General features: G+C 43.2%; 1 protein-coding gene across 1 annotated transcript; it reads right to left on the bottom strand.

The window, feature by feature from the left end:
- On the bottom strand, positions 1-27787 carry LOC132819628 (myc target protein 1 homolog). The gene is made up of 2 exons (XM_060831212.1): positions 27567-27787; positions 1-6038 (listed from the first exon to the last, which is right to left on the bottom strand). The coding sequence occupies exons 1-2, from the start codon at positions 27625-27627 to the stop codon at positions 5509-5511; spliced, it is 591 nt and encodes a 196-aa protein (XP_060687195.1). The 5' UTR covers positions 27628-27787; the 3' UTR covers positions 1-5508.

Consider the following 27787-nt stretch of genomic DNA (forward strand, 5'->3'; position numbering starts at 1 on the left):
GTAGAACAAATGCAACATTGCTTACAATAGTCAGAGAACAAAAAGAAAATTCCTCAAAATTCAATTCATTTGAAACAAAATGTATTAAGGCCTTAATTTAAAAAAGGAACAATTAAAAGTGTTTATTTTGTAGGTTATGGCTAACAATGAATTGAGAACACTCTGCCATGTGCAGGTCTTGTCAGCATATTAGAGCATAGTAAGAAGGGACAGTAATAATTTCAGGCTTCGTGACAAACAGCAATTGATATTTTCACCCATTCGCACTACATAATAATACAGACGCTGAATGTATTTGTATTGGTTTCTCTTTACCTGGTGGTTTATCAAAGTTGGTCATTTCCTTAAACCTATTAAAATAAACAGGCTAATGCTTGTTTGAAAATATTGCACAAGAATTTGATACAAAAGAAAGTCTTATGTAGAGTAAATCCTGAACTAAGTTCAGATGGACATTCTCCAAAATGCCAGGTATTTACATGAATGCTTGCCTGTCTTTGCAGCATGTCATGATTTCAAGATGTTATTCACAACCACGAAGACCCAATTGCAAATTGGTGGTGCATTGCTTCTGAAAATTACAAATCTAGTGCTCTGGATCTCCAACATGAAGTGGGACCATCTTCTCTTGTTCATAATGAGAAATAAGTTGAAGGAGACCAATTGTCTTACTGACTTCTCTGAAATCAGTTTCACAGCATTTCTGAAAGAAAGTTGCACTGTCAGAAATGCTTTTCTGTTTGGATAGGGCTTTAATGTAAGACCTCATCCCCATCTCAGGTAAATGTAAAATATTTTGAAAAACACTATAAATCTTTACCTTAAGGCTTCTGGGCCAACATTTTTCCTACATGCTACATCATACACACACGCAAAATGCAGATTATTGATCATTGTCACATTGGTGTTCGAGGAAACTTGCTGTGTGTAAATTGGATCTGCATTTCCACCACCACAACAGTGATTAAAAATTACTTTAAAGCATTTATGCAAATTAATAAGTATATAATTTTTTACAGAAGTTATCCTGAGATGTTGAAAAATGCTATAGAAATGCAGGGTTTCTCTTAATAAATGCAGGTCCCTTTCAGGAGTACAGTGATTGTGCAATTTACTGCTCAGCTGAGCATAAATGAGTGAGTTTGAACTGAGGTCTTTAAGACAACCAACTATTCTACAATCTGGTGACCGTTCATCCTCGATGGGTGGTGGACATGCAGCAAACCGTCCATTTCAGATGGGTTTGTCTTCATATGTTGCACCTCTTGTGTGTCACAAGTGCCCCACGTTAAACTTTGGGTTGCTCAGTTGGAATGGATGGCCAGTTTTGCCTAGTTGATTTTAACCTTACTGCGAATCCTTTTGCAAGGATGCCTCCCTTGAAGAAGTTCTCCTCGTCTCTCCACAAGAATCTCAGTGAGTCTCTCTCTCTCGCTGCAACCCCCAGGTCATCTCCTCTGCCCTGAAACTCTTATTCTTTGCTACCTTCCTCCACCGTCCTCTTTGACCTATCACCTCCATCCCGACCCCCATTCACCTATTGTACACCTTGCTACCTTCTCCCCACCCCCCCCTCCCCACCACCACCATTTGACTCTCCACCTGAAGGCTCCCTGCCTCTATTCCCGATGAAGGGCTTTTGCCTGAAATATCGATTTTCCTGCTCCTTAGTTGCTGCCTGACCTGCTGTGCTTTTCCAGCACCGCTCTGAACTAAACTCTGGTTTCCAGCAAAACAGTCCTCACTTTTGCCTGGCCAGTTTATAATGCAGAGAGATGCCAAAAGCATGGGTTCAATTCCCACCCAACCTTCTGCCTCATCTGTGGTGTGGTGACCCTCTCAGGATTGGGATTGTGGTATCTTTATCTTTTCCACATGGCCTTCAAATATTGCAAGTCTTTTCCCAGGTTGTAATCACTGGGTCATGAAGGTTGTACATGCAAGTCCATATGAGGTGTCACCATTTTCCTCCAAGCTTGATTAGTGATCTCCAGATGTGATGACGTCCAGAGTTTTCATATTGCACATGAAAACACCCTTGAAGCAGAACTTTGTTTGTCTGACCGAATGCTGGCTCTGACTGATTGCCTAGTTCCAGTTCTTTCTCCTTACCAAAGGTCCTTGGGTATGCAATTGTCTTCCAGCCTGTGAATGGGTCTGAACTGACAAGGCTATCTCTGCTTGATGAGCGTTAGCAAACTTGTAAGCTCTGTCTTGAGGACTGCCATATTTGTGACTTGCCCTGCCAGAATATGCCCATTAGATGTTGCAGACAACAAAAATGGAAACCGAAATCTGCAAATATCCAATTGCAGCAAGGTGCTGAGAGTCCAAGCTTCATAAACCATCAGCTTAAAGTCTTAAGAGTTAACATGATGTTATCCCATGTGCTTTGGTTTGAGTGGTCCAAAGGCTGAAGCTGCTTTCCCAATGTATGTCTCATATCCTGCACCAAGGAATAGACTGCGTGTCATTGTAGATTTGCTGTAGCAATATATGCTCGCCACTTCCATTGGAGTTTTATTTGGTGTAATAAGGGTTAACGATGCAACATCTGTCCCATGAATGTTTAAACTTATGGAGAACAATTTTCAAAATGGGAAAGACAGCCTATGAGTATTTGCCGTTGAGTTTTCATGTGGCTGGTGTGGTATCATCAGTATAGACGAGATCTTTGATCCATATAACATGTTTTTGTATTTGCTTTCAGTCTGAAAAGACCATAGAGTTTGTCCTCTGACCTGGCATCTGAAGGGCAGAAAAAATCAGGCGCTGGGAGAAGAAAGTGATGGACAGTAGGCCTGCATCGCTCCATTCTTCACTCTGACACTACTGGAAGTGGAAGGATCTAATTGTATATTATGTCATGGAGAGCGCGGATGGGACCGAGGTGTTTTGGTGAACAGTCAATTTTTCCCAAAATCATGCAGAGTCCCAACCTGTGGATAATGTCAATTTCCTTAGTGAGATCTGTGAAAGTATGTAAAGAAGTATATTCTGTTCCCTGCACTTGTCTTTTGGCTGGCACAGGGGAATGATTATGTCCAGAGTAGATCGGTCAGGAGAAAAATCGCACTGCTCCTGATCTGTTGAAGAGACTTGAGCAAATGCCGACAAAACTCTGACATTCTAACATTCTCTCTGATTCAGAGTTGGGTTTTGAGAGTTCGTGCAGTGGGTAAAGGTATTTTTTCACAATGCCCATTTCAAATTGTCGTAAGTTGAATACAGAGTAAAACTCCATCTGTATTACCTCTTTGCCCATTTATACTGATCAACTATACTGAGGTTTCAGTTCCATGCAGAGTAAGACTTTTTCCATATTACCATGCAGAATGTGCTCAGCCTTAGGCCTGTCATGGTTTAGATGTCACTCAAATGCTCCTTCTCTTGAATACTGCTAGGTCAGGTGTATTGTGGAATGATGACAGCACAGGAGGAGGCCGTTCGGTTCAGTTTGTCAATACTAGCTCATTCATAGAGCAATCTTGTCTTCAGGTACCCACTAATCAGGGCAGGACATATATACTTAATGGTAGGATCCTGGGCAGTATTGCTGAGCAAAAAGACCTATGGGTGCAAGTGCACAGTTCTTTGAAAGTGGAGTCGCAGGTGGTGTTTGGCACTTTTGCCTTCATTGGTCAGTGCATTGAGTTTAAGAGTTGGGATGCATGTTGCGGCTGTGCAGGACATTGATTAGGCCATTTTTGGAATACTGCATTCAGTTCTGGTCTCCCTGCTATAGGAAAGATGTTGTTAAACTCAAAAAGGTGCAGAAATTATTTACAAGGATGCTGCCAGAGTTGGAGGTTTGAGCTATTAGGGAGAGGCTGAATAGGCTGGGGCTATTTTCCCTGGAGTGTCGGACGCTGAGGAATGACCTTCTAAAAGTCTATGAAATCATGAGGGGCATGGATAGGGTGAATAGCCATGGTCTTTTTTGCAGGATGGGGGAATCCAAAGCTTGAAGGTATAGCTTTAAGGTGAGATGGGAAGATTTAAAAGGAATGCAAGGGGCGCTTTTTTCTCGCAGCGGGTGGTGCATGTATGGAACAAACTGCCAGATGAAGTAGTGGAGGCTGGTACAGTTACAACATTTAAAAGACATCTGGATGAATAGGAAGGATTTAGAGGGACATGGGCCAAATGCTGGCGAATAGGACTAGATCAATGAAGGACATCTGGTCGGCATGGACAAGTTGGACTGAAGTGTCTGTTTCCGTGCTGTACAGCTGTGATTCTACTTCATTCAGAGTCAGATGCAAAGTAGGCTGCCAAACAATATGCTTTAACTTCAAAGTTTAGAAAGAAGTTCTTCATTGTAGTATTGAAATGATTTCTCCTTTTTACCTAATTCATGGCTACATCTAGAGAGCAGTATGAGAGCATAAGGCTCCAAACTCAGGTTGGTTGGAAATGAGATGGAATCTACTCTCAGAATCTTACAGCCAGCAGAGAGAGACTTCATTCAGTGGATTTTGATTCAGATTACTTTTAATTATGACATCATCCATAGTGCCACTTGATTTTTTTTGGATACTCAGTATTTTATCTGATATTCTGTGCAGTCCTGGGTAATGTTTATTCCAAGCTGCATGGGTTCACAGCTTCACAGAGCTCAGAAATGTACCAGGCAATGTAATCACCAGACTGTGTGCAAGGAATAAAATTAGAAGGAGCATTGGTATTGAAGGAGTGCTCCTCTGCAGGAGGGAGGTTGTTCAGATGAAAATATGAGCTGGGCACAAAGGATCCTGTGGCAATATAGGAAGAAGAGCAACGAATCTCTCCATAACATCCTGCTCAATATTTTTGCCTTAGTCAGCTTACTAAACAAGATTCTTTGATCATTATTCTACTGTTGTTTGTGGGAACTTGCTGTGTGTAGATTAGCTGCTGTGTTTTTCACAATATAGCATTAACTACACTTTGAGAAACACACTTCATTTAATGTGGGATACTTTGGCTCATACAGAGATAGGGGCAGATGCTCTATGAAAGCGAGCTTTTCTCGTCACTGCAACTATTAGAATCACTTAATTTTTACAATACTTGGCACAGAATTATTGAATGGTTACAGTATAGAAGGAGGTCATTCAGCCCAATGAGTCTATACTGGTTCTCTGCAAAAGCAACTTAGATGGTTCCACTTCTCTGCCCTTTGCCCCTAGCTCTGTAAATATTTTCTCTTTGACCAACTCCTCTTTTGAAAGTTTAGGTTCTGAAAGCCTCAGTCATCCTTTCAAACTGTGCATCTCTGATCACTTCATCGGAAAAACTTTTTTTGTATTGTCAATATTGCTTTTGCCAATCATCTGTGCACTTCTGATTCTTGACCCTTCATGCCGTGGGAACAGTTTCTCTCTATATGCCCTGCCTCGAGGATTTCCATGTTGCATTGTGTGCTTTTGCACAGTTTGTAAAGGCACCAACCAATCCCTCCCAATATAGACGTATTAAATTACAAACATTGAGAATCCATCAAGCCTCAAATGTAGAGGCGGAGCATCATGGTAGAGACTCTTTACTGGGTTCCACCACAAAATCGTATGCAGGAGGTGGGGTCTGGGATGAGTGACAATCGTAGTGTCGGGCCTCTGACCAGTGCTGCTCCTGGTAGCCCAGGCTGCAGTTGAGTGTGGATGAGGTGTCAGTGCCAAGCAAGCCAGAGGAGGACTGCATTCTGTCCAGCCCGTCTGCCAAGGGCATTTCAGCAAAAGGGTGGAAGGTGGAGGCTCGGAAAGTGGACTTCCTCTCGTAGGTGTCAGCCTGGTCTTGGGAGGCTTGCCGTTGGAAGGCCAGTGTATTGGCTAAGGCTAGGTTATTGTCACTGTGCCTGTCATAGCTGTTGCTGCGGTAGAAGCCGGTCCTGGTCAGCATGACGTTGTGGGATGAGGATCGGTTGCGCTGGCTGCTGGATGAGGAGATGGAAGCGCTGGCCTGCTTCCTGCGGGCCAGGCAGGTGATGGCAATCCAGAAGAATGCCCCGATGACAATCCCGATCACGACAGACAATGAGAAGGACAGGATGACACCTTCTAAACGAGAGATAGAGAAGCGTAATGAGTGAGAATGTCAATTCCAAGGCACATTTCATGACCTCAGAAAATCCCAAAGAGCCTTATGGATAATTAAGTCACTTTGATTTGGCATAGTCAGGATGTCTCCCCTTGAGCGCAGTGGACACAGGGATATTGAGTAAATTTGAGCAAGAGGTAGATTTTTAATTGGGAATGGGTTGAAGGCTTATGGAGAGTAGGCAGGAGAGTGGAGTTGGCGCTGATCTAATATCAGCTATTATTGTATTAAATGATGGAGCAGACTCGATGGGCTGAATGGCCTGCTTTTTCTCCTAGTTCATCTGTTCTTGCCTTCGAAGAGACATGTGTCACTGTTGCAAGAGAAAACAACATTGACTTTGAGATAATGTGGCATTCTCGTCAAGGACCCAGACAAATGGAAATCCCACCCTTGAGAGATGGCAGCCAATCAGAGGATGACAACTCGATTGAACAGCAGCGCCACTACTCATGGTGGCCACAGCCAGTATTGCACCGGGGCTAACCCAGAAGATCAACCATGAATCCTCCAGAACAGGTAAGCACAGTGGGATATGGATTCCAAGGAAGACGAACACCAGCCTTGTGAGAGATGGGAGGGGGAGCAGGAAGGGAGCTCAGAAAATGGGCAAGGGTTGGCTTCTTGTCAGCTCATCCCACCCTTTTCCCCATCTCCCCATCCCCTCAGTTTACATTGCCAGGTCTCTCATTTAGGCTCAAAATTATGGACGTTGGAGGAATATTAGCCTTTGAATGAGGGACCTGCACTCCATCACTGCCGCATTCAGAAGGACAAACTCAATGGAGTTTGCTTAGTGTATTTTCCAACTGTTAAGTCTACCATTCATCACCAGTTAACTAGCTGTGGCGATAGGCTAAAGTCCATAAATTATTTGTCAGAATCACTAAAAGGCCTCAATTGGCCTCTGAGCAGGAAGACTGACCAAATTCTTTCCACCCTGGACTTAATCAGGGGGAAGCAGGGAGACAGGGATTTTCACCCACGCCTCCATGCCTCAATCACTTGAGTCCCCGTCTTTCGGGTATTCACCATTGTAATGTAGGAAACGTAGCAACTGATCTGCTCAGAGCAAGCTCCACAAACACATGGGAGAATTGCCTTGCTCTACGTTTTTCAATTGTGTTCTGGGGTCTTTAACATTCATGAGTAGGTACAATATCTCATTAAAAAGCCAGTATTCCTGATAATGCAGCATTCCTTCAATACTGGACTGTGCCAACCTAGCTGGTTAAGTCTTTGAAGTGGAAGGTGAACCCATGACCTTTCGGCTCATAGCAAGCGTGCTGCTGATTGACATCCAATATGAGTCATTCAACCACATGTCGTTGAAGGTAGTATCAAGATTTGAACGCGAGACACAAGAACAAACTTGTAGTAATGCGGTCTTCTATATACTCAAAGGTTCATCACAGACAAGGTAAAAAAAATTCCTTTTGATGCAGACTCACTGTTTTGGAGACCGCTGAAGGAAGCAAATTAAACCAAAACCCTCTGACTCAGAGATGAGAGTGCAATGACTGAGTGAAGACAATATTAAAGTTAAAGGGTTACTAAATCCTGAAGACAGAATGGGCTTCACAACAAAAGTTAGTTCCTCTTTCACAAAATGCTGTGATTTTGTTTTTATTCTCTTGCGGGACATGGGTGTCACTGACAGGTCAGTATTTATTGCCCATGTCTAGTTGCTCTTGAGAATGTAGTGGTGAGCAACCTTCCTGAACCATTTGAAATCATGTGCTTTATACAGATCCATAATGCCCTTAGGAGGGAATTCCAGGATTTTGAGGGAATGGGGATATATTTCCGAGTCAGGATGGTGTGTGGCTAGGAGGGAAACTTGTAGGGGGTGTGTTCCCATCTATTTGCTGCCCTTGTCCTTCTAGATGAAAGTATTCATGGGTTTGGAAAGCACTTTTTAAGGACCTTGCTTGTACATTTCCGCGGTGCATCTTATGCATAGTACACACTGCTGCTACTGAGCTAATGTTCTTGTTGGAAATCTGAAATAATTTGCTGGAAAAAGCTAAAAAAACAATTCAGCTGTTCTACCATTCCTTTACATAACTGCAGCATCTCAACACCATGTACACTGACTCTGTATCCTTTTTTCACCCAAAGATCAGCTCTCTGGAGATAAAACGCAGGCTGAAGCCTTCAAGTGGTTGATTTGTATCAGAATATGATTGTCCTGAAGTAGTTTGTCAATTCTTTGGAGAGACATTCTGTTCCCGAAATGCCATGGGATAATGAATAATAAATGAACACGTTCTTTTAGATGAGATTCCCCACAGTATGGAAACAGGCCCTTTGGCCTAACAAGTCCACACCAACCATCCAAACAGCAACCCACCCAGATGCATTCTCCCACCGTATATTTAAACCTGATTAATGCATCCAACATGGCCAATTCACCTGCCTATCTTTGGATTGTGGGAGAAACCTGAGTACCCAGAGGAAACCCATGCGGACACAGGGAGAATGTGCAAACTCCATACAGACAATCACCTGAGGTGGGAATTGAACCCAGGTGCCTGGTGCTGTGAGACAGCAGTGCTAACCACTCAGCCACCATACCACCCTGGGCTACTTATAAGATGCGCTGCAGAAACTTCCCACAAAGATCCTTAAAAAGCACCTCCCAAACCCATGAATACTATCATCTAGAATGATAAGGGCATCAAATACATGGGAACATTATTACCTTCAAGCTTCACACATTCTCACCATTTCTCCTCAAATCACAAACAATCCTGACCTTGATGTGTATCTCTGTTCCTTTCTATCTCTTGGTGTGATATCCTGGAATTCCCTTCTCCATATCACTGCACAATATTCACCATCTGCACTGCAATGGCTCAAGAGGAAAGCAGCTCACCACCACATCTTGACAGGCAAATAGACATAGACATAAAGCCAGCGATGCCCACATGCCATTTAGAAAACTGTACACTTTATTCCACTGACCTGTCTTCTTCTGTATTGTAGATTGTGCAAGTTTCACACAGACTGTCATCTGAGGCTGGAATCGAATCCAGGTCCCTGACTACTTGAGGCAGTCGTGCTAACCACTGAGCCACCGTACCACCTGCAGATTGGGCTGTTTTGCCCTGAAGTCAGGCTTTGCAAAAAATTAAATTCTTACAGCACATTAGATTAGATGTAATGAATTCAAACTGATCTTTGTGTTTATACCTCAGTGAAGTTTGTACTAATCAGACACATTTAATAAACTACCTGCTGATGCCTCTTATTGTGGATCAGCTAGAGTGCTGGATAACAATGATATACTTAACACAGTAAGAAAATTGTTGAAAGGAAACATATTTCGTAAAATACTTTGTCTTGCACCCAGTAGATCATTTTCAAGAACACCAGAAGGGAAATTGTAGCGATTAGAATGAAATCTGCCATTTCAATTCAGGATATCACAGAATAGGAGTTCGCTAATTGGGGCTGTTAACCTGATCCAATCAGGGAGTCCTGGCTGACGGAGAGAAATAAGAGTGTTACGTTAGAACTCAAGTATCTCTGGAGAAGGAGCAGGCCGTGTCCACCAACACCCCGGAGTTGTTCAGGGAGAGGTGGGTGCCGCAGGGAGGGGAGTGCATTATTTGCCCCTCCAACTCCATTTTGATTTAGTCCCTGCCCTCCCCTTCACTGTTTGATCACACAGCATTGCCCTTTTTAATGTGAAGGTCACTGCTTGTCACTGGCCACCCGGGTGTTTCCTTTCTTCCTGGTGGTGGAAACTGAATAAGGATTTGTGCACCTTGTGTCTAAAACAAAACAGGGGTGTCGGGGGTTCGGAAATAAAAAAAAGAACAGGAGTGTCAGAGGTTCTGAAAAAGAATAAAAAACCAGAGAGTCTGACATCCTGTTCACTCTGAGAGCCGGCTCTGAGGGACCTGCAACAGTGTCAAAGGCTCTCCATGTCAAAATAAAGGGTGATTTGGTGATGGGATACTGGCCTCTGTGGAGTTATTTCAATAGCTTTTGTCCAATTAATTTCTAAAAATGTCTGGAAGCAGTCAATTTGCTCATTCTGTGTTTGACCACAATAAATAAATAAATAAGAGTGTTACATCAGAGCCCGGGTGCCTCAGGAGAAGGGGCACACGGTATCCACCGACACCCTGGAGTTGTTCAGGGAGAGGTGGGTGCCGCAGGGAGTGGAGTGCATTATTTCCCCCTCAACTCTATTTCGATTTAATCCCTGCCCTCCTATTCATGGTTTGATCACACAGCATTGTCCTTTGATGTGAAGGGCACTGCTTGTCACTGGCCACTCGGGTGTTTCTTTTCTTCCTGGTGGTGGAAACTGAATAAGGATTCGTGCACCTTGTGTCTAAAAATAAAAGAACATAAACACAGGAACCAAATAAGCACTACCGCAGTTAGGTGGTGGTGTGGTGGAGAAAAAAACAGAAGAAAAATAAATAAATAAGAGTGTTACGTCAGAGCCCGGGTGTCTCAGGAGAAGGAGCACGCTGTATCCACTGACATCGTGGAGTTGTTCAAGGAGATGTGGGTGCCGCAGGGAGTGGAGTGCATTGTTTCCCCCTCCAACTCTATTTCGATTTAATCCCTGCCCTCCCCTTCACTGTTTGGCCATGTGGCATTGCCCTTTGATGTGAAGGGCACTGCTTGTCATTGGCCACTTGGGTGTTTCCTTTCTTCCTGGTGGTGGAAATTTGAATAATGATTTGTGTACCTTATGAAATGAATAAATAAATAAATAAATAAGAGTGTTACATTAGAACCCTGGTGTCTCTGGAGAAGGAGCATGCGGTGTCCACCAGCACTCTGGAGTTGTTCAGGGAGAGGTGGGTGCCGCAGGGAGTGGAGTGCATTATTTCCCCCTCCAACTCTATTTCGATTTAATCCCTGCCCTCCCCTTCAATGTTTGATCACACAGCATTGCCCTTTGATGTGAAGGGCACTGCTTATCACTGGCCACTCGGGTGTTTCCTTCCTTCCTAGTTTGGTATCGGCAGTGCCTTCCTTGTTACAAACAGTTGGAAGGATATCCCTTTGCTTCCCAAACAATCAGTCACTTGTCAGGATAAAATGTTGTGGAATGTCTTGATGTGAGGACAATACAAAAGATGTGGACAATTTATTTCTTTCCTCAGCAATACTCAAATTCCGTGCAACCAACTGACTATTGGAATAATGAAAATCAGTCTCAAATTTATCAAGGCATATAGATAAGAGAGAATCGAAAGCAGAAAGTACAGGAAAAACTCAGCAAGTTTGGAAGCATCTGTGGAAAGAGAAATAAAGTTAACAATTTGAGTAAGATCTGATGAAGGGTCACTGGATTGAAACATTAACCATTTTCCTCTCCACAGATGCTGCCAGACCTGCTCAGAACCTTCTGTTTTGGTTTGTTTCAGATCTCCAGCATCCAATGATCTTTGTTTTATTTTAGATAAGAAAGAATAGGATCTGGGTGTTAATGAAAAAGTTAAGACTGACTCTAGGTACCAATGGATTTAAAAAAAAACTGAACAAGCCAGAGGAATTGCTGTAACGATATGAGGGGAGCGATGAGACACAGATGACAAAGCCTCCCTGTCTCACCTTTTTATTTCCCTTTTTGTAGTGGGCTGTACTGATCATTTTAGTCCTTCAGCCAGTTTTCTCTGAGCCAGGACATTTGAAAAGTTGCATTAAATTTTGTGCATAACAAATTTGTGTTTAGTCATGTTCTTGTTAAATCTGGCAAACTCAGTTGGCAGGTTTGGACTGTGACAGTGGTTCATTATTTCATCATTCTCCAACTATTACGAACACCAGATGGCAGGAAATTCCTGAGACAGTCAAGGTCTTGTTGACAAACTCATTATCAGTATGAATCAACTCGACTGACTGAGGAAGCGAATTAGATCATCAGCATCCGCAGCTTTGTCTTCAGAGGCTGAGATGTGTTGTCTTCAACAGCAACAATTCATTTTTTGAGGCCTCAAAGCTAGAAAACTATTGACCAGGTTCAAGTCAGGAATGTGATCACAGAATGGCCTTCTCTGGGTGAAATCATTCAGCCCATCAACCACATGGCACCTTTCTGGAAGGGACCTTGATCCACATCACTGTCCCCTGACCTTACCCTCCCAAACTGGCAAATAATTTCCTTGTTTATTGATGGTAGATTCACTATTCATCTGGCTGACTCAGTCCAATCTACACAATAGTACCATAGACCATAAAAATTATTAAACAGAAAAGTCAAAACCTTTTCTTTTCTGTTAACCAGTGGAATGTGCACATTGCTGATTGGACCAGCATTTATTTCTCATCCATAGTTGCCCTGGAGAAGGATCTGGTGAGCTGCCACCTTGAATCAATACAGTCCGTGTACTGTGGGGAAATCAATATCACTGCTGAAGAGGGAGTTCCACAATGTTGACTCAATGATACTAAAGGAACTTCGATACACTTCCAAGTCAGGATGATGAGTGGCTTGAAGGGGAACTTGCCTGTGAATATATCTACTGTCCTCTGTTTCAGATGACAGAGATCACAAGGTTTGAAGGTGCTACTTAAGGAATGTTGTTGAATTTCAGCAGTGTATGTTTTAGATGGTAATCATTGCTGCTCTGAGCGTCAGTGGTGCAGGAAGTAGATGCTTGAGGATATGGTGCCAATCAATTGAGTTGCCTTGTCCTGGATGGTGTCAAATTTCTTGAGTATAGTTGGAGTTGCACTCATTCAGGTCAATGGTAACCCCCAGGACAGTGTTGCCATTGAATGTCAAGGGGTGACTTTCATTTGACACTCATGAGAACTGGGATACAAGAAATCAAATTTGGAAAGGGGCCACCAATTTATACGACTTGCGAAGAAGATGCTGATGGTTGGATCATGATTGGCTTGGGGATGCAGGGGGAACTTTTGCTGCCTATCTGAAGGAACTGATTGAACTCAGATCAGGCAAGTAGTCAGCAGTTAGAATGTCACTATGGGGAATGTCACAGGGGACCCTTACAATACCATAGGTAAAAACAATGACTGCAGATGCTGGAAACCAGATTCTGGATCAGTGGTGGTGGAAGAGCACAGCAGTTCAGGCAGCATCCAACGAGCAGCGAAATCGACGTTTCGGGCAAAAGCTCGTTGGATGCTGCCTGAACTGCTGTGCTCTTCCAGCACCACTGATCCAGAACCTTAGAATACCATGTCCAACATGAGATGTGATTCTGCTTTGGACAGCAGTAAGTAACCCCAACTGCCCTAGGAACTAAACCAGTGAAGTATTTTTAAGATTATCAGTTTGGTTTGCAACTTGAAGCATATAGGACACACTGGATCCTGTTCAACATACGTGACAGGGATTTGTTCATACATCTCAATTTTTTTAATGCCAATCCCTGCTGCATTCCCCATGGCAACACCTCAATCAATCAGAGTCTACCTTCCTCATCTAAATTTGTTTTAGCGAACTGTGATTGACAGTTAACAGATGTTGAAAACAAATTGAGGGACAGAATGTATCTGCTCCTGGTTTGATGTCGGTTCTCATTTCCCTGAAAACTGGTTGTACGGTGGGGTTTGGGGCCTAGCTTTGTCACTCCTTTCCTTTGTAAATTGCTGTTTCTTGTATATGACTGTTCATATTAATTGTTCGTAATTTCTACTGGTTAATAAAATTATATATATATTTTTCTGGTCCTGGAGTGGTATGGACTGATTAGGGATGTAAAAATGGATTCGTTAATGAAAGTTCATGATTTACAAATTTGAGCAATTTGCTTTGAAGAAGTAACCGGGGTATTAATTAGGGTAATTCTTTTGATATGATCTAGATGGACATTAGTGGGATTTCTCATAAGATCCCTCCATGGTAGACTAACCAAGAAAGTTAAAGGCCATGAGATCAAGAGCAAAGTGGCTTATTGGATACAAAACTGTCGGAAATGCACGACTTAGGGATTACACCAAGCATGGTAGGGCACTGGAAAATACTGAAGAGCCAAGCAACATTGGCATGCATATCTATAGATCCCTGAAGGTAGCAGGGCAGGTAGATAAGTTGCTTAAGAAATCACATGGGCAGCTGCAGTGAGAAGCTAAGGCATGGAGTACAGAGCAAGCTGGTCATGCTTTAACTGCATTACACACTAGTTAGGCCACAACTGGAGAACTGTGTGCACCATGTTAAAGGAATTATGTGATTGAATTGGAGGAGGGTTAATCCAGAAGCTAAGCCTGAAGCTCTGCTGACATAGATTCATATCCTACTGTGTCAACTTGTAAAACTTCAATTCAATCAATTGGGAATTTAGAGACAAATGTGCTTGATTCATTAATGCTATTTAATCTGCTTACCTTAACTCGTCTCACCTACGTGTGAAACTCCAGACCCAGCCTCAATTTTAGAAAACCACTCAGTTTAAGGAAACTTACAATGGGCAACAAATTGTACCATTGTTAACAATGTCACATCCCATCAAAACAATAACAAAAGCCTCAATTTCAAGGATGAGAATCAAACATCATTTCATGTCCTTTGACCTTCTTTGGATGCATTTGATTCATTCAAAGTAAGACATCAAGTGAAACAGTTCCCACCTTGTGCCAAGTACTATACATGATGATTTCTACATTTTCCTGATGCAGCTTATGAACTACATCTAGTTGTCCACTTGAATGGGATTAAGACAATTAGATTGTTGCAGAGATATTGAGAATAAAGGTGCTCAAAAATGTTTGAGAAATAACCTTTTAGAAACACAGTAAGGTGTACATCATGAGCTGAATTTTTGAGTTTGAACAGGGTAACTGGTACATAAGTTCGTTTTAAGATAGGTTTTGGAAATATGAAATTATAGAGAGTGCTTTCTTCCAATAAATGTTAATTTCATGGACAAGACTTTGAGGAAATCATTGCATTTGCACACAAATATTCACTTACAGTCAAAAAAATCAAAGAACATCAAATGCAATTGCAGAAACACAAACAGAAATTGCTTCAAAAACTCAGCAAGACTGTTGGGCGAAAGCATAGTTAATGTTTCAGATCTCGTGACCCTTCTTCAGAAAGGATCCAAAATGTTAACTCTACTCTCTCTCCACAGATGCTATCACATCTCAATTTAACTTAGATTTGACACAGTGTGGAAGTAGGCCATTTGGTCCAACAAGTCCACACTGGCCCTTCAAAGAATAATCCACCCAGACACATTTCCCTCTGACTAATGCACCTATATCTCATGGGCAATATCTCATGGCCAATTCACATGACCTGCATATCTTTGGATTGTGGGAGGAAATTGGAGCACAGAGGAAACCCATGCAGACACGGCGAAGAGTGTGCGTAGACAATTGCCCGAGGCAGGAATCAAACCCAGGTCACTGGCATTGTGAGGCAGCGGTGCTAACCACTGAGCCACCATGCCACCCTCAAACCTGTTGAGTTTTTCCAGCAATTTCATTTTATTTGATTTCCAGCATGCAGTTCTTGTGGGGTTTTTTCTGTCTGGAATTATGAGTCCAATAACAATCAGAAAACCACTGTTGGTAAAAGCTCATCTGCTTCCTTTGGGGATGTAAATTGACATCAGTACCATGTGTGACTGCAGTAATGGGGTTGACTTGTAACTGCCCTCTGGGGTGATGAAGGATGGACAATAATCGCTTCCTGAGCCAGTGATGCCCACATCTTGTCAATGAATTTAAACAAAAATCTCACACTTTTCAGATGATGGACATTTTTAACTTCCAAGTTCAAAGAAAGACATATTTCTATGTTTTGGTTTAGGTGTGAATAGTGACATCAGTTTTGGTCCAAACTGGTGAAGAAGCATTCATAAAGTGTCTTCACTAGATTCAGATGGAAGCCTTGCATAAAAAAGGGAAGGAGTGTGCAAACATCAAAGCATCCCATTGACTGGGGCAAACACCCACTACTCCATCTGCAAAAGGGTGTGCAGATCCAGCAGTGGACTGTTCAGTCACCTCTGGACCCACAACAAGTGGGGAATAAAATCGTCTTTGATCTCGAGGTCACAGAATTGGGAGAACAGGGAGTAATTGAATGGGAGTGGGGGTGCAATCAGCGGGAGAATTGAGAAAAGAAGGGGAAAGCTGACATGACTGGTATGGTAAAAAGTGAGGACTGCAGATGCTGGAGATCAGAATCGAAGAGTGTGGTGCTGGAAAAGCACAGCAGGTCAGGCAGCATCCGAGGAGCAGGAAAGCCGACATTTCGGGCATAAGCCCTTCATCTGGAATGAGGCTTGTGGGCCAAGTTGACAGATAAATGGGTGGGTATTGGGGGTTGGGGGGGGGTGGGGAGGTAACGGGGAATGCAATGCCTAGATGAAGATGGAGGTGAAAGAGATAGGTTGGAGAAGAGGGTGGAGCGGATTAGTGGGAAGGAAGATGGACAGGTTGGACAGGTAAAGAATGATAGGGTGTGGTGTGGAGAAAGAACAATGTCTGGGAGAAACTTCTTCACCAATGAGATGACCAGTCAACTTTACTGTGCCACAGCAAGTAACCAAGGTCTGAGACCCGAAATCAGTCCGCTCTCAGGCCGACCCATTCAGACTCAAGGATTGTTCCTTCTGCTGGTTTTCAGGCCCTTGGATGTAAGGCACTTTACAAACAACACACTGGATCCCTGATACTTTTCTCTAACCCCGTGACTGGTATTGATATATAAGGTATCAGCTGTCAATCACATTATGAATGACATCACAGGAAGTGACATCTGACATTCCGTGTGTCAAAGGACTTGCTCCAACCACGTGGGGGTCACTCCTTTTTCTGTGGTGCATAGTTCAATGAAGGTTTTGGTGACTGAAGTCCATATGTAAAGTTACAATTTGTTATGAGCTTTAATAAAGAGAGATTAATCCACGTTAGAAACTTTCAAATGCGGTGAATTGTTATCATTACATGGAGAGAAACTCAGCAGGCACTTTGTCAACATCAAGGTCTCATAGCTATTCATGAATCATGAGATCATCTGGTTTCTGATAGATTAGATGAGGAAGGCTCATTTGATGAGAACACCACAGGGAAGTTTTCAGCTGTTTGTCAAATGAGAGGATAGTGAACACAGAGGGGCGAGCTTGGCTTGACATCTCAGATGTCATTTCAGCAGCAGTACATTACCCCAGTACTGTGTGAAACTTGATTACAGGTATCCATTCTTGTCAGCAGCAAGTAAATCCATAGCCTTTCGACCGGTAGCAAAGGTTTCTTTTAACTGAGCTAAATACTTGGTGAGGAAACAAGCAGTGAGTAGACCTATGTTACTGGGACGAGTAACCCTAGTCTCTGAGCCAACTTCTAACACATGACCCCATCACCCCTGAGTAACATAACACTTGTGAGAGTAAAGAATGGAACAATCATTTCTCTCTGCTGCTGAACAAATTGCTGTATACACCCTGTTTCCTGTTTATATAATGCTGCCTTGCAGTCTCTCCACCAAACCTTGATCCCTCCAGATAGTTTCCTGCCATGTTGCTACATTTCACTCTTCGTATGATTTTGTATCATATTTTAGAGAGGGCTCATTCCACATTTGGAAATCTGAGCTGCATCTGTGATGTTGAGAGTGAGGTGGTGGGATGGGGATAGCCAGCTTTCCTCCCATCATGACACTGAGAATCAGCTTCAGAACTGACCCTGATCGCGAAAGGGAAACAAAGACTTGCATTTCTGTAACGCCAGGATATCCAAGACAGTGTCATGTTTTCGGTACTTGTGCGCAGTTTGTCATTGACTGCCAAGTTTCCTACATTGCAACAACATGCGCACAGCAAGATCCCACAAGCAACAATGTCATAATTGTGACCAGACTATTAGTCTTAAGGATATTTATCACAGGATCAATACTGGGCCAGGTCTTTGACCAAATAAAGAGCTGTACCATCTGTTTTACTGGTGCAGGAGGATTAGTGAGGATGCCGTACAATTCTTTTCCAAATAGATCCATAGTATCTTTACATTCAACTTGCTCGGATTGCCTCATTTGGATAGACATCATCATGAAACATGCAGTATTCCCAATACTAACCATCCAATACTGTGACACTTCCTCACTTTTAACCTTCTAATAGCACAGCACTCCCTCAGCACTGATTCCCTGACATCGCAGCACTCCAAAGGTAGTAATCCATTGACAGTTCTGCACTCCCTCAGTTCTGACCCTCCAACAGTGCAGCACTTCCTCAGTACTGACCCTCCGACAATGCAGCACCCACTCAGTACTGACCCTCCGACAATGCAGCACTCCCTCAGTACTGACCCTCTGACAATGCTGCACTCCCTCAGTACTGACCCTCTGACAATGCAGCACTCCCTCAGTACTGACCCTCTGACAATGCAGCACTCCCTCAGTACTGACCCTCCTACAGTGCAGCACCCACTCATTACTGACCCTCTGACAGTGCTGCACTCCCTCAGTACTGACTCTCCAATTGTGCAGCACTCAGTACTGACCCTCCAACAGTTCAGCACTTCCTCAGCACCAACCCTCTGACAGTTCTGCACTTGTCAACACTGACCCTCCTACAGTGCAGCATTTCCTCAATACTGACCTTCCTACAGTGCAGCACTCCCTCAGTTCTGACCCTCCAACAGTGCAGCACTCCCTCAGTACTGACCCTCCTACAGTGCAGCACTTCCTCAGTATTGACCCTCCTACAGTGCAGCACTTCCTCAGTACTGACCCTCCTACAGTGCAGCACTCCCTCAGTACTGACCCTCTGATAGTGCAGCACTCAGTCCTGACCCTCCAACAGTTCAGCACATTCTCAGTACTGACCCTCTGACAGTTCTGCACTTGTCAACACTGACCCTCATACAGTGCAGAACTTCCTCAGTACTGACCTTCCCTCAGTGCAGAACTTCCTCAGTACTGACCCTCCTGCAGTGCAGCACTTCCTCAGTACTGACCCTCCTACAGTGCAGCACTTCCTCAGGACTGATGTTTCGACAATGTAGCACTCCCTTATTACTGACCCTCAAACACTGCTGCACTCCCTCAGTATCTGTCCAATGACAGTGCAGCACTCCAGCACTCTGTTGTCCCTTGGCAGTGACAATGCAGCGCTCCCTCTGTATTGATCCTTTGATACTGTGGTGCTCCTCTAGACTGCTGACAGTGTGCCACTGAGAATAAAGGAACATTTGAGTTGTCGACCAATCAGCATTTCAGGCATGCTTCACCGTTTTAGATCATAACAAACCATCTACCTGAACACCAACTCCCCTCCGATCTTCATATCCTGTGATATAAATAGTATCCAGAAACCTCTCAAGTTCCACCTTAAACACACTCAGCAGCGATGTGTTCGAACATTCCTGGATATATCTGGGAGATTCCCCTCTGTGTGGGTGAAGAAATTCCTTCTCATCTCAGTCCTACATGGCTTGCCTCTTAATCTGAGACGGTGTCCCCTGACTCTAGACACCTCAAATAGAGGAAGGCCAATAAATCATGTGGACCAGATGGACTACACCCTAGAATTCTGAAGGAGATAGCTGAGGAGATTGTAGATGATCTTTCAGGTGATGATCTTTCAGGAATCACTGGAGTCAGGGAGGACCCCAGAGAATTGGAAAATAGCAAATACAATACCCCTGTTTCAGAAGGCTGGTGGGGGGTGGTAGGGGGAGACAGAAGACAGGAAACTATAGGCTGCTTAGCCTGATGATGGTCACTGGTAAAACTTTCGAGTCCATTATTAAGGATGAGTTTGCAAAGTGGTAGGAAGTGTATTGTAAAATAGGGTTGAGTCAGCATGGCTTCATCAAGGGGAGGTGATGTCTGATAAATCCATTAGGATTCTTTGAGGAGGTAACAAGCAAGTTAGACAAAGGAAAGCCAGTGGATCCTTTTGGATTTCTGAAAGGACTTTGACAAGGTGCTGCACGGGAAATTGGTAAATAAGATAAAAGCCCATCATGTTAGGGTCAAGGTACTGGCATGGATAGAGGATTGGCTGACTGGCAGAAGGCAGAAAATGGGGTTAAAGGGGACTTTTAATCATAATGATCTGGACAAAGGAACTGAGGGCATTGTTGCTATGTTTTCAGATGACACAAAGGTAGTGGAGGGAGAGATAAAGTTGAGAAAGCGGGGAGGTTGCACAAGGACCTGGACAGGCTAGGAGAGTGGGGAAAGAGTGGCAGATGGAATACAATGTGGGCAACTGTGAAATAGAGGCACAGACTATTTTCTAAATGTGAAGGGCTCCAGAAAACTGAAGTGCAAAAGAACCTGGGAATCCTAGATCAGGATTCTCTTCAAGTTATCATATCGATTCAGTTCATGGTTCGGAAGGCAAATGCAATGTTAGCATTCATTTCAAAAGGGCTACAATACAAGAGCACAGATGTACTGCTGGGGATGTATAAGTCTCAGGTGAGACCACATTTGGAATATTATGAGTAGTTTGGGCCCTGTATCTAATGAACAATTTTCTGGCATTGGCGGTGTTACTGAGGAGATTTACAATAATGATTGCAGGGATGAAGGGTTTGTTATATGAGGAATGGTTGAGGACTCTGAGTCTGCACTTGTAGGAGTTTTGAGGAACAAAGGGGAACCTTATTGAAACTTACAGGATAATGAGAGGCCTGCATAGATTGGATGTAGAGAAGATGTCTCCACCAAAAGGAGAGACTAGGTCCTCAGGCACAGCCTTAGAATGAAGGGATGAATCTTTAGAACTCAGATGGGGAGGAATTTCTTCAGCCAGAGATGATGACTCTGTGGAACTTATTGCTACAGAAGGCTGTGGAGATTGAGTGTACTTAAGACAGAGATAGATAGGTCCTTGATTGGTAAGCAGATCAAGGGTTGAGAGAAAGGCAAATTAATGGGATTGAGGAGCATATCAGCTATGATCAAATGGTGGAACAGACTAAATAGGCTAAATGGACTAATTCTGTTTCTATTTTTTATGGTGTAATGGTTTGGCCTATCTACATTAATCTCACTTTCCAGCCCTTAGTTTTGACTGTTATGACATTTAAAAATTCATCCATGTACTGTATTTTTTAAAGGTGAGGTTTCCTGCCTCTATTCCTCCTTCCCCCATATTTATCCCCAGTGCATTCCAGACCCCCAGCCTTTGGATGCCAAAATTTTGACTCAAATTCTCTCAAAATCTCCTGTCCTTAAATTTGTTATGCCCCATTCTTATTACGTTATTATTACAGCTGAAGGTAACAGCTGCTTCCTCTGCACTCTGTCTATGCCCCTCATAATCTTGTACACCTCTATCAGGCTCCTTCGTTTTTTTTTGTTTGAAAGAAATAATCCAATTTCTCTTTATAGCTAAGATTCTCCAAGTCAGGCAACATCCTGGTGAATGAAAGAGAGAACTGCAGATGTTGGGGATTGGAAGCAAAGAAATTTGTGGAGAGACTCAACCACTCTAGCAGTATCTGTGTAAGAGAAATTGAACCAGTGCTTCATGTTCAATGACCCTTCCTCACAAATACTAACTGTGCTTTCTGTTCACAGCAGTTGCCAGATCTTCTAAGTTTCTCCAACATCTCCAACACCATTGTGATGGTGACCACAATTCTGTGACTTTCACCTTGGTTATGGAGAGAGATAGGTGCGTGCAGCAGGGTAGATTTTACAATTGGGGGAAGGGAAATTACGATGCTGTAAGACAGGATTTGAGGAGCATAAGTTGGGAGCATCGGCTGTCAGGGAAGGATGTGGTGGAAATGTGGAACTTTTTCAAGGAGCAGATACGACGTGTCCTTGATATGTATGTACCTATCAGGCAGGAAAGAAATGGTCGTGTGAGGGAGCCTTGGTTGACGAGGGAGGTTGAATGTCTAGTAAAGAGGAAGAAGGAGGCTTACATAAGGTTGAGGAAACAGGGTTCAGACACGGCAGTGGAGGGATACAGGATAGCCAGAAGGGACCTGAAGAAAGGGATTAGGAGAGCTAAGAGAGGGCATGAAAAATCCTTGGCGGATAGGATCAAGGATAACCCCAAGGCATTTTATGCGTATGTGAGAAACATGAGAATGACGAGAACGAGGGTAGGTCCAATCAAGGACAGTAGTGGGAGATTGTGTATTGAGTCGGAAGAGATAGGAGAGGTCTTGACCAAGTACTTTCCTTCAGTATTTACGAACGAGAGGGACCGTATTGTTGAAGAGGAGAGTGTGAAACGGACTGGTAAGCTAGAAGAGATACTTGTTAGGAAGGAAGGTGTGTTGGACATTTTGAACATCATGAGGATAGACAAGTTCCCCGGGCCTGACGGGATATATCCTAGGATTATGTGGGAAGCAAGAGAGGAAATTGCAGTACCGTTGGCAATGATCTTTTTGTCTTCACTGTCAACGAGGGTGATACCAGGGGACTGGAGAATAGCGAATGTTGTGCCCCTGTTCAAAAAAGGGAATAGGGATAACCCTAGGAATTACAGGCCAGTTAGTCTTACTTCTGTGGTAGGCAAAGTAATGGAAAGGGTACTGAGGGATAGGATTTATGAGTATCTGGAAAGACACTGCTTGATTAGGGACAGCCAGCACGGATTTGTGAAGGGTAGGTCTTGCCTTACAAGTCTTATTGAATTCTTTGAGGAGGTGACCAAGCATGTAGATGAGGGTAGAGCAGTGGATGTAGTGTATATGGATTATAGTAAGGCATTTGATAAGGTTCCCCATGGTAGGCTTATGCGGAAAGTCAGGAGGCATGGGATAGAGGGAAGTTTGGCCAATTGGATAGAAAACTGGCTAACCGGTCGAAGTCAGAGAGTGGTGGTAGATGGTAAATATTCAGCCTGGAGCCCAGTTACAAATGGAGTTCCGCAGGGATCAGTTCTGGGTCCTCTGCTGTTTGTAATTTTTATTAATGACTTGGATGAGGGAGTTGAAGGGTGGGTCAGTAAATTTGCAGATGATATGAAGATTGGTGGAGTTGTGGACAGTGAGGAGGGCTGTTGTCATTTGCAAAGGGACTTAGATATGATGCAGAGCTGGGCTGAGGAGTGGCAGATGGAGTTCAACCCTGTCAAGTGTGAGGTTGTCCATTTTGGAAGAACAAATAAGAATGCGGAATACAGGGTTAATGGTAGGGTTCTTAGTCAAGTGGAGGAACAGAGGGATCTTGGGGTCTATGTATATAGCTCTTTGAAAGTTGCCACTCAGGTGGATAGAGCTTGTAAGAAGACCTATGGTGTATTAGCGTTCATTAGCAGAGGGATTGAATTCAAGAGTCGTGAAGTGATGATGCAGCTGTACAGGACTTTGGTTAGGCCACATTTGGAGTACTGTGTGCAGTTCTGGTCGCCTCACTTTAGGAAAGATGTGGAAACTTTGGAGAGGGTGCAGAGAAGATTTACCAGGATGTTGCCTGGAATGGAGAATAGGTCGTACGAGGATAGGTTGAGAGTTCTCGGCCTTTTCTCGTTGGAACGGCGAAGGATGAGGGGTGACTTGATAGAGGTTTATAAGATGCTCAGAGGAATAGATAGAGTAGACAGTCAGAAACTTTTTCCCCGGGTACAACAGAGTGTTACAAGGGGACATAAATTTAAGGTGAAGAGTGGAAGGTATAGGGGAGATGTCAGGGGTGGGTTCTTTACCCAGAGAGTGGTGGGGGCATGGAATGCGCTGCCCGTGGGAGTGGTAGAGTCAGAATCATTGGCGACCTTTAAGCGGCAATTGGATAGGTACATGGATGGGTGCTTAATCTAGGATAGGTGGGCCGAAGGGCCTGTTCTGTGCGGTATTGTTCTATGTTCTATGTTCTATGTTCTGTGTTCATCTCAGTGAATATTGACTTTGTCCAGTCAGATAATTATTTTTTAGATGTTCAGTTATCTCATCCTCTGTAATAGATTCCATTAATTTCTCTACTGCTGACATCAGGCTAACTGGTCTGTAGTCTGTTTTTATTGTCTCTCTTTCCTTTCTTAAATAGTGGGGTTAAGTTTTTAACTTTCCCATCTGGAGGCATTTTTATTCCCAAATATGCATAATTTTTAAAGATGACCACCAATGTATCTAACGCCAACTCCTCCAACTTTCTGAAATGTAGATCATTGAGATCTGGGAACTGGTCAACCTTCATTCCCATTCATTTCCCAATAACCATTTTTTAAATTAACGTATTTCATTCCATTTTCTCATTAATGTAGTTATTTTAACAAGGTCAGCCAGCTGAACCTCATAGAATATGAGTTCCCTGATTGGGCTATTAATCTGGTCTAATCAGGGAGTCCTGGCTGATGGATAACAAGGTGAATACCAGAGATGTTGACACTCTAGTAGTTGATGCTGAATGAGCCAGCACTGATATCAAGGACTATTCATGTGTTAATAAAGGACACCTTACTGACAGATACTGGCCTCTGTGAAGTTAATTAGACAGTCTCTTGCATCTATAATTCTGGGAGATTTCTAGTATGTTCCTCTGTGAAGACAGACACAAACTTCTCTGCCACTCCCTCAGTACTGTCCAAGTGCTCGGTTGAGTAATGTGCTCAAATGACTGGAGGTAGAAACTAGGGTGGTCCCTGTCGCAAATATTCTCTGGATTAAAACCAATTATTTTTTTCCCTGTTGGCAAAAGAATGTGAGTAAAATGTTACAGGGTTAACACAGCCTGTTTCATTTTGTTTAGGAGAGAGGAGTCCTTGTTTGAATTACAAGAACTTGACAAGATGGATTTTGCAGCTTGTAAAAACAAAGTAAGTTCCAACTGTCGAGGAATCTGTGTGCTCTGGTTTCCTGAATTAAATTCTTCTGCTTACTTTCAGGTAAGCACATTGTTCGTCATATGTGTTCCCAAACCATCTGGTTCCTTCCTTGCTAATTGTTTGCGACGTTAAAGGTCAACTGTCTTCCTATTGGGAAGAGGTTGTTGGAGACTGATGGTTGGTCAGGGCACAGAGAGACAGAGCCTGGTTAGATCCACACTCGTGACAATTCTGTGATGACAGAATATATTGTTGATGCAAATTTGACAGATGATCATGATAAAGGGTGTGTCCCCTTTAAGAAATGTCATTAAGTATTTAAGGCTTGAGGCCTGTGGGAGAACAGTTCTTGGTGTAATTCTTGCTCACACCTCTCAAGAAAGGGTTACTGAATCTAGATCAGGCGTAAATTCAGGTGGCTTTGAATTGCAATTCTTTAGTGAGCCATAGAGTCAAACAACATGGAAACAGACCCTTCAGCCCCCATTGTCTATGCCAACCCGCAAACATCAAACAACACTAATCCCATTTACCTCCATTCGCTCTACAGCCGACTGTGCTCCAGAATTTAAAGAACACATCCAAATGTTTCTTCAATGTTTTAAGAATCCCAACCTTCAACACACTCTCAGGCAGTGTGTTCCATAGATCTATTGACATTTGGATCAAATTATTTTTCTCAAATCTCCCATAAGCCACTTACACCCCATCCAGTCCTTTTGTACCCTCTGGTCTTAGACATGTCTGCCATGGGGAAAATATTCTCATGCTCTATTCAATCTATAGCTCTTGTACACTTCAATCAGATTCTCCCTTAGCCTCCTCTGCTCCAGGGAAAGCAAACCCAGCCTATCCAATCTCTCCTCACAACTGACACTTTTCATCCCAGGCCACATCCTGGTGAATCTTCTCTGCACCCTGTCCAATACAATCACATCCTGCTGTTAGTGTCCAGAACCACACACAATATTCCATCTGTGTCTTCCCCCTATATTCCATCTGTGGTCTAACCAACATTTTGGAAAGTTGTAACATGACTTCCTTGTTCCTAGATTCTACACCCAAACTGATGTAGGCAGGCATCCCATATGCCTTCTTCCCCACCCTGTCTACCTGAGCTGACACCTTCAGGGATCTATGGACTTGTACACCAAGGTCCCTTTATTCCTCAGTACTCCCTAGGAATCTATCACTCACTGTGTATATCCTTCCCTTACTAGACTTTTATTACACTATACCTATCTTGCTGCCATAGGAATTGTATCTGTCCTTTCAATGGGTCAATTGTGGTCTTGAGCCCCTCAGTGGTCAACCAGTGACACACAAGAGCAACCTCCTGCTCTGGTAGTATTTCATCAACAGTCATGGAACAAAATAATAAGGTGAACTCTAATGACTTAGTTGTGGTTTGGTGATTGGTCCCTACAGGTCTCTGTGTCAAATGAATGTGCCCCAGGACTTGGCTTCTCCACCTGCTTGTGGCATGCAGTAGACACTGTCCTCCCAATTGCAGCAACTTCCATCCCACACATTGGGACCTGTCAGCATGGCTCTAGTGAAACCCCTTCCATGCACATCTAGGTATCAAATCCAGCAGTGAAGCTGCATTGAGTCAAACACCACAGAAGCGGCCCTTCAACTCAATGGGTTTGTGCTAACCTTTCCATACGATTCTCATTTTCAACTACTTGACCCCTAGCCTTGAATGTTATGGCCTTTCAAGTGCTCATTAGAGATTTACTTTTAAAGTTTGTGAGGTTTCTTGCCTCAACTGTCCCCCGAGTCTGTGCCCCCATCACCCACGGGTGAAAAAAAACCTTTCCTCAAATTCCCTCTAAATATCCTGTCCTTAATCCATAAAGTAATGGCCCTTTGTTACTGATCTCATTGAAACATGTAGGGTAAATACTGAATGGATGCTTTTCCTCATAGTAGAGTCTAGGAGGAAAAGGCATCATCTCAGAATAAAGGAGCAACAATTCAAGATCAAGATGAGGAGGAATTTTCTTCTCTCAGATGGTTATGCATCTTTTGGCACAGAGTGCTGTGGAGGCAGAGACTTTCTATTTACTTAAAGCTGAGCTAGATAAGTTCTTGATCAATATGGGAATCAAAGAATATGAGGAAAGGACAGGAAAGAGGACATTAGAAATGTTGTATCAGTCATAATCCCATTGAGTGACAGAGCAGGCATAATGGACTGGACTGTCTGTTCCTGTTCCTATTTCTTACAGTCTCCTGTCTACCTGCTGGATTGTCAGAGTACACTCTAAGTGATTAACCATCTCTTCAAGTGTTCTCTATGCAACAAAAGTAAGAGACGGGCAAAAATGAAAACAATGGGTTTGGAAGCACAAAGAGAAGCAACATAGAATGGCTGAGAAAAAGAGTGTGGAAGACAGTATAATGAATGGAAAGGTGCAGAGTGACCAGTACCTGAAAACGGAGCAAACTTCGGGTATTGGGCTACGAGGGAGTGAGGCAGAGTAATTATGAGAGTACAGTGAAGTACAATTAATTGGAAGAGGAAGTTGTAAAGTAACAGAGAACATGTGTAAGAAATAGAGAGAGAAAGGGAAAGAAAATGATATCTGGACAAATATGTGGATGAGAAAAACCAAATAGAGGAGGAGAATCTCTCACACAGTGTGAAGTGGAGAAACAAATGAGGAAAGAAAAACCGAGAGTGAACTGGAGAGCTCCTCAAACCCGCTGATATTCTTAAATTAACACTTTACAACAGCAAAACAATCAGTTCCAATCCCAGCAGATAATTTGTGTGCAACTTACCAAGAAATCTGTCAGGTAACGAGTAACTCGTTGAACAATTTGCAGTCCTATTGACACCCATGATCAGTTCAGTGGAGCCAGTGAAAACCAGACACTCTGAGATGTCAGCTCACCAGACAAACTGAAAGAAGTTACCTCTCAGTGAGGAAATAGAAGTTTTCCTTATTCACTCAAAAAACAAAATTGGAATGTTCGTTGGAATGGAAACTCTGCTGCAGTGG

Source organism: Hemiscyllium ocellatum, chromosome 10, assembly GCF_020745735.1.
Source record: "Hemiscyllium ocellatum isolate sHemOce1 chromosome 10, sHemOce1.pat.X.cur, whole genome shotgun sequence".
In the NCBI taxonomy this organism is placed as follows: domain Eukaryota; kingdom Metazoa; phylum Chordata; class Chondrichthyes; order Orectolobiformes; family Hemiscylliidae; genus Hemiscyllium; species Hemiscyllium ocellatum.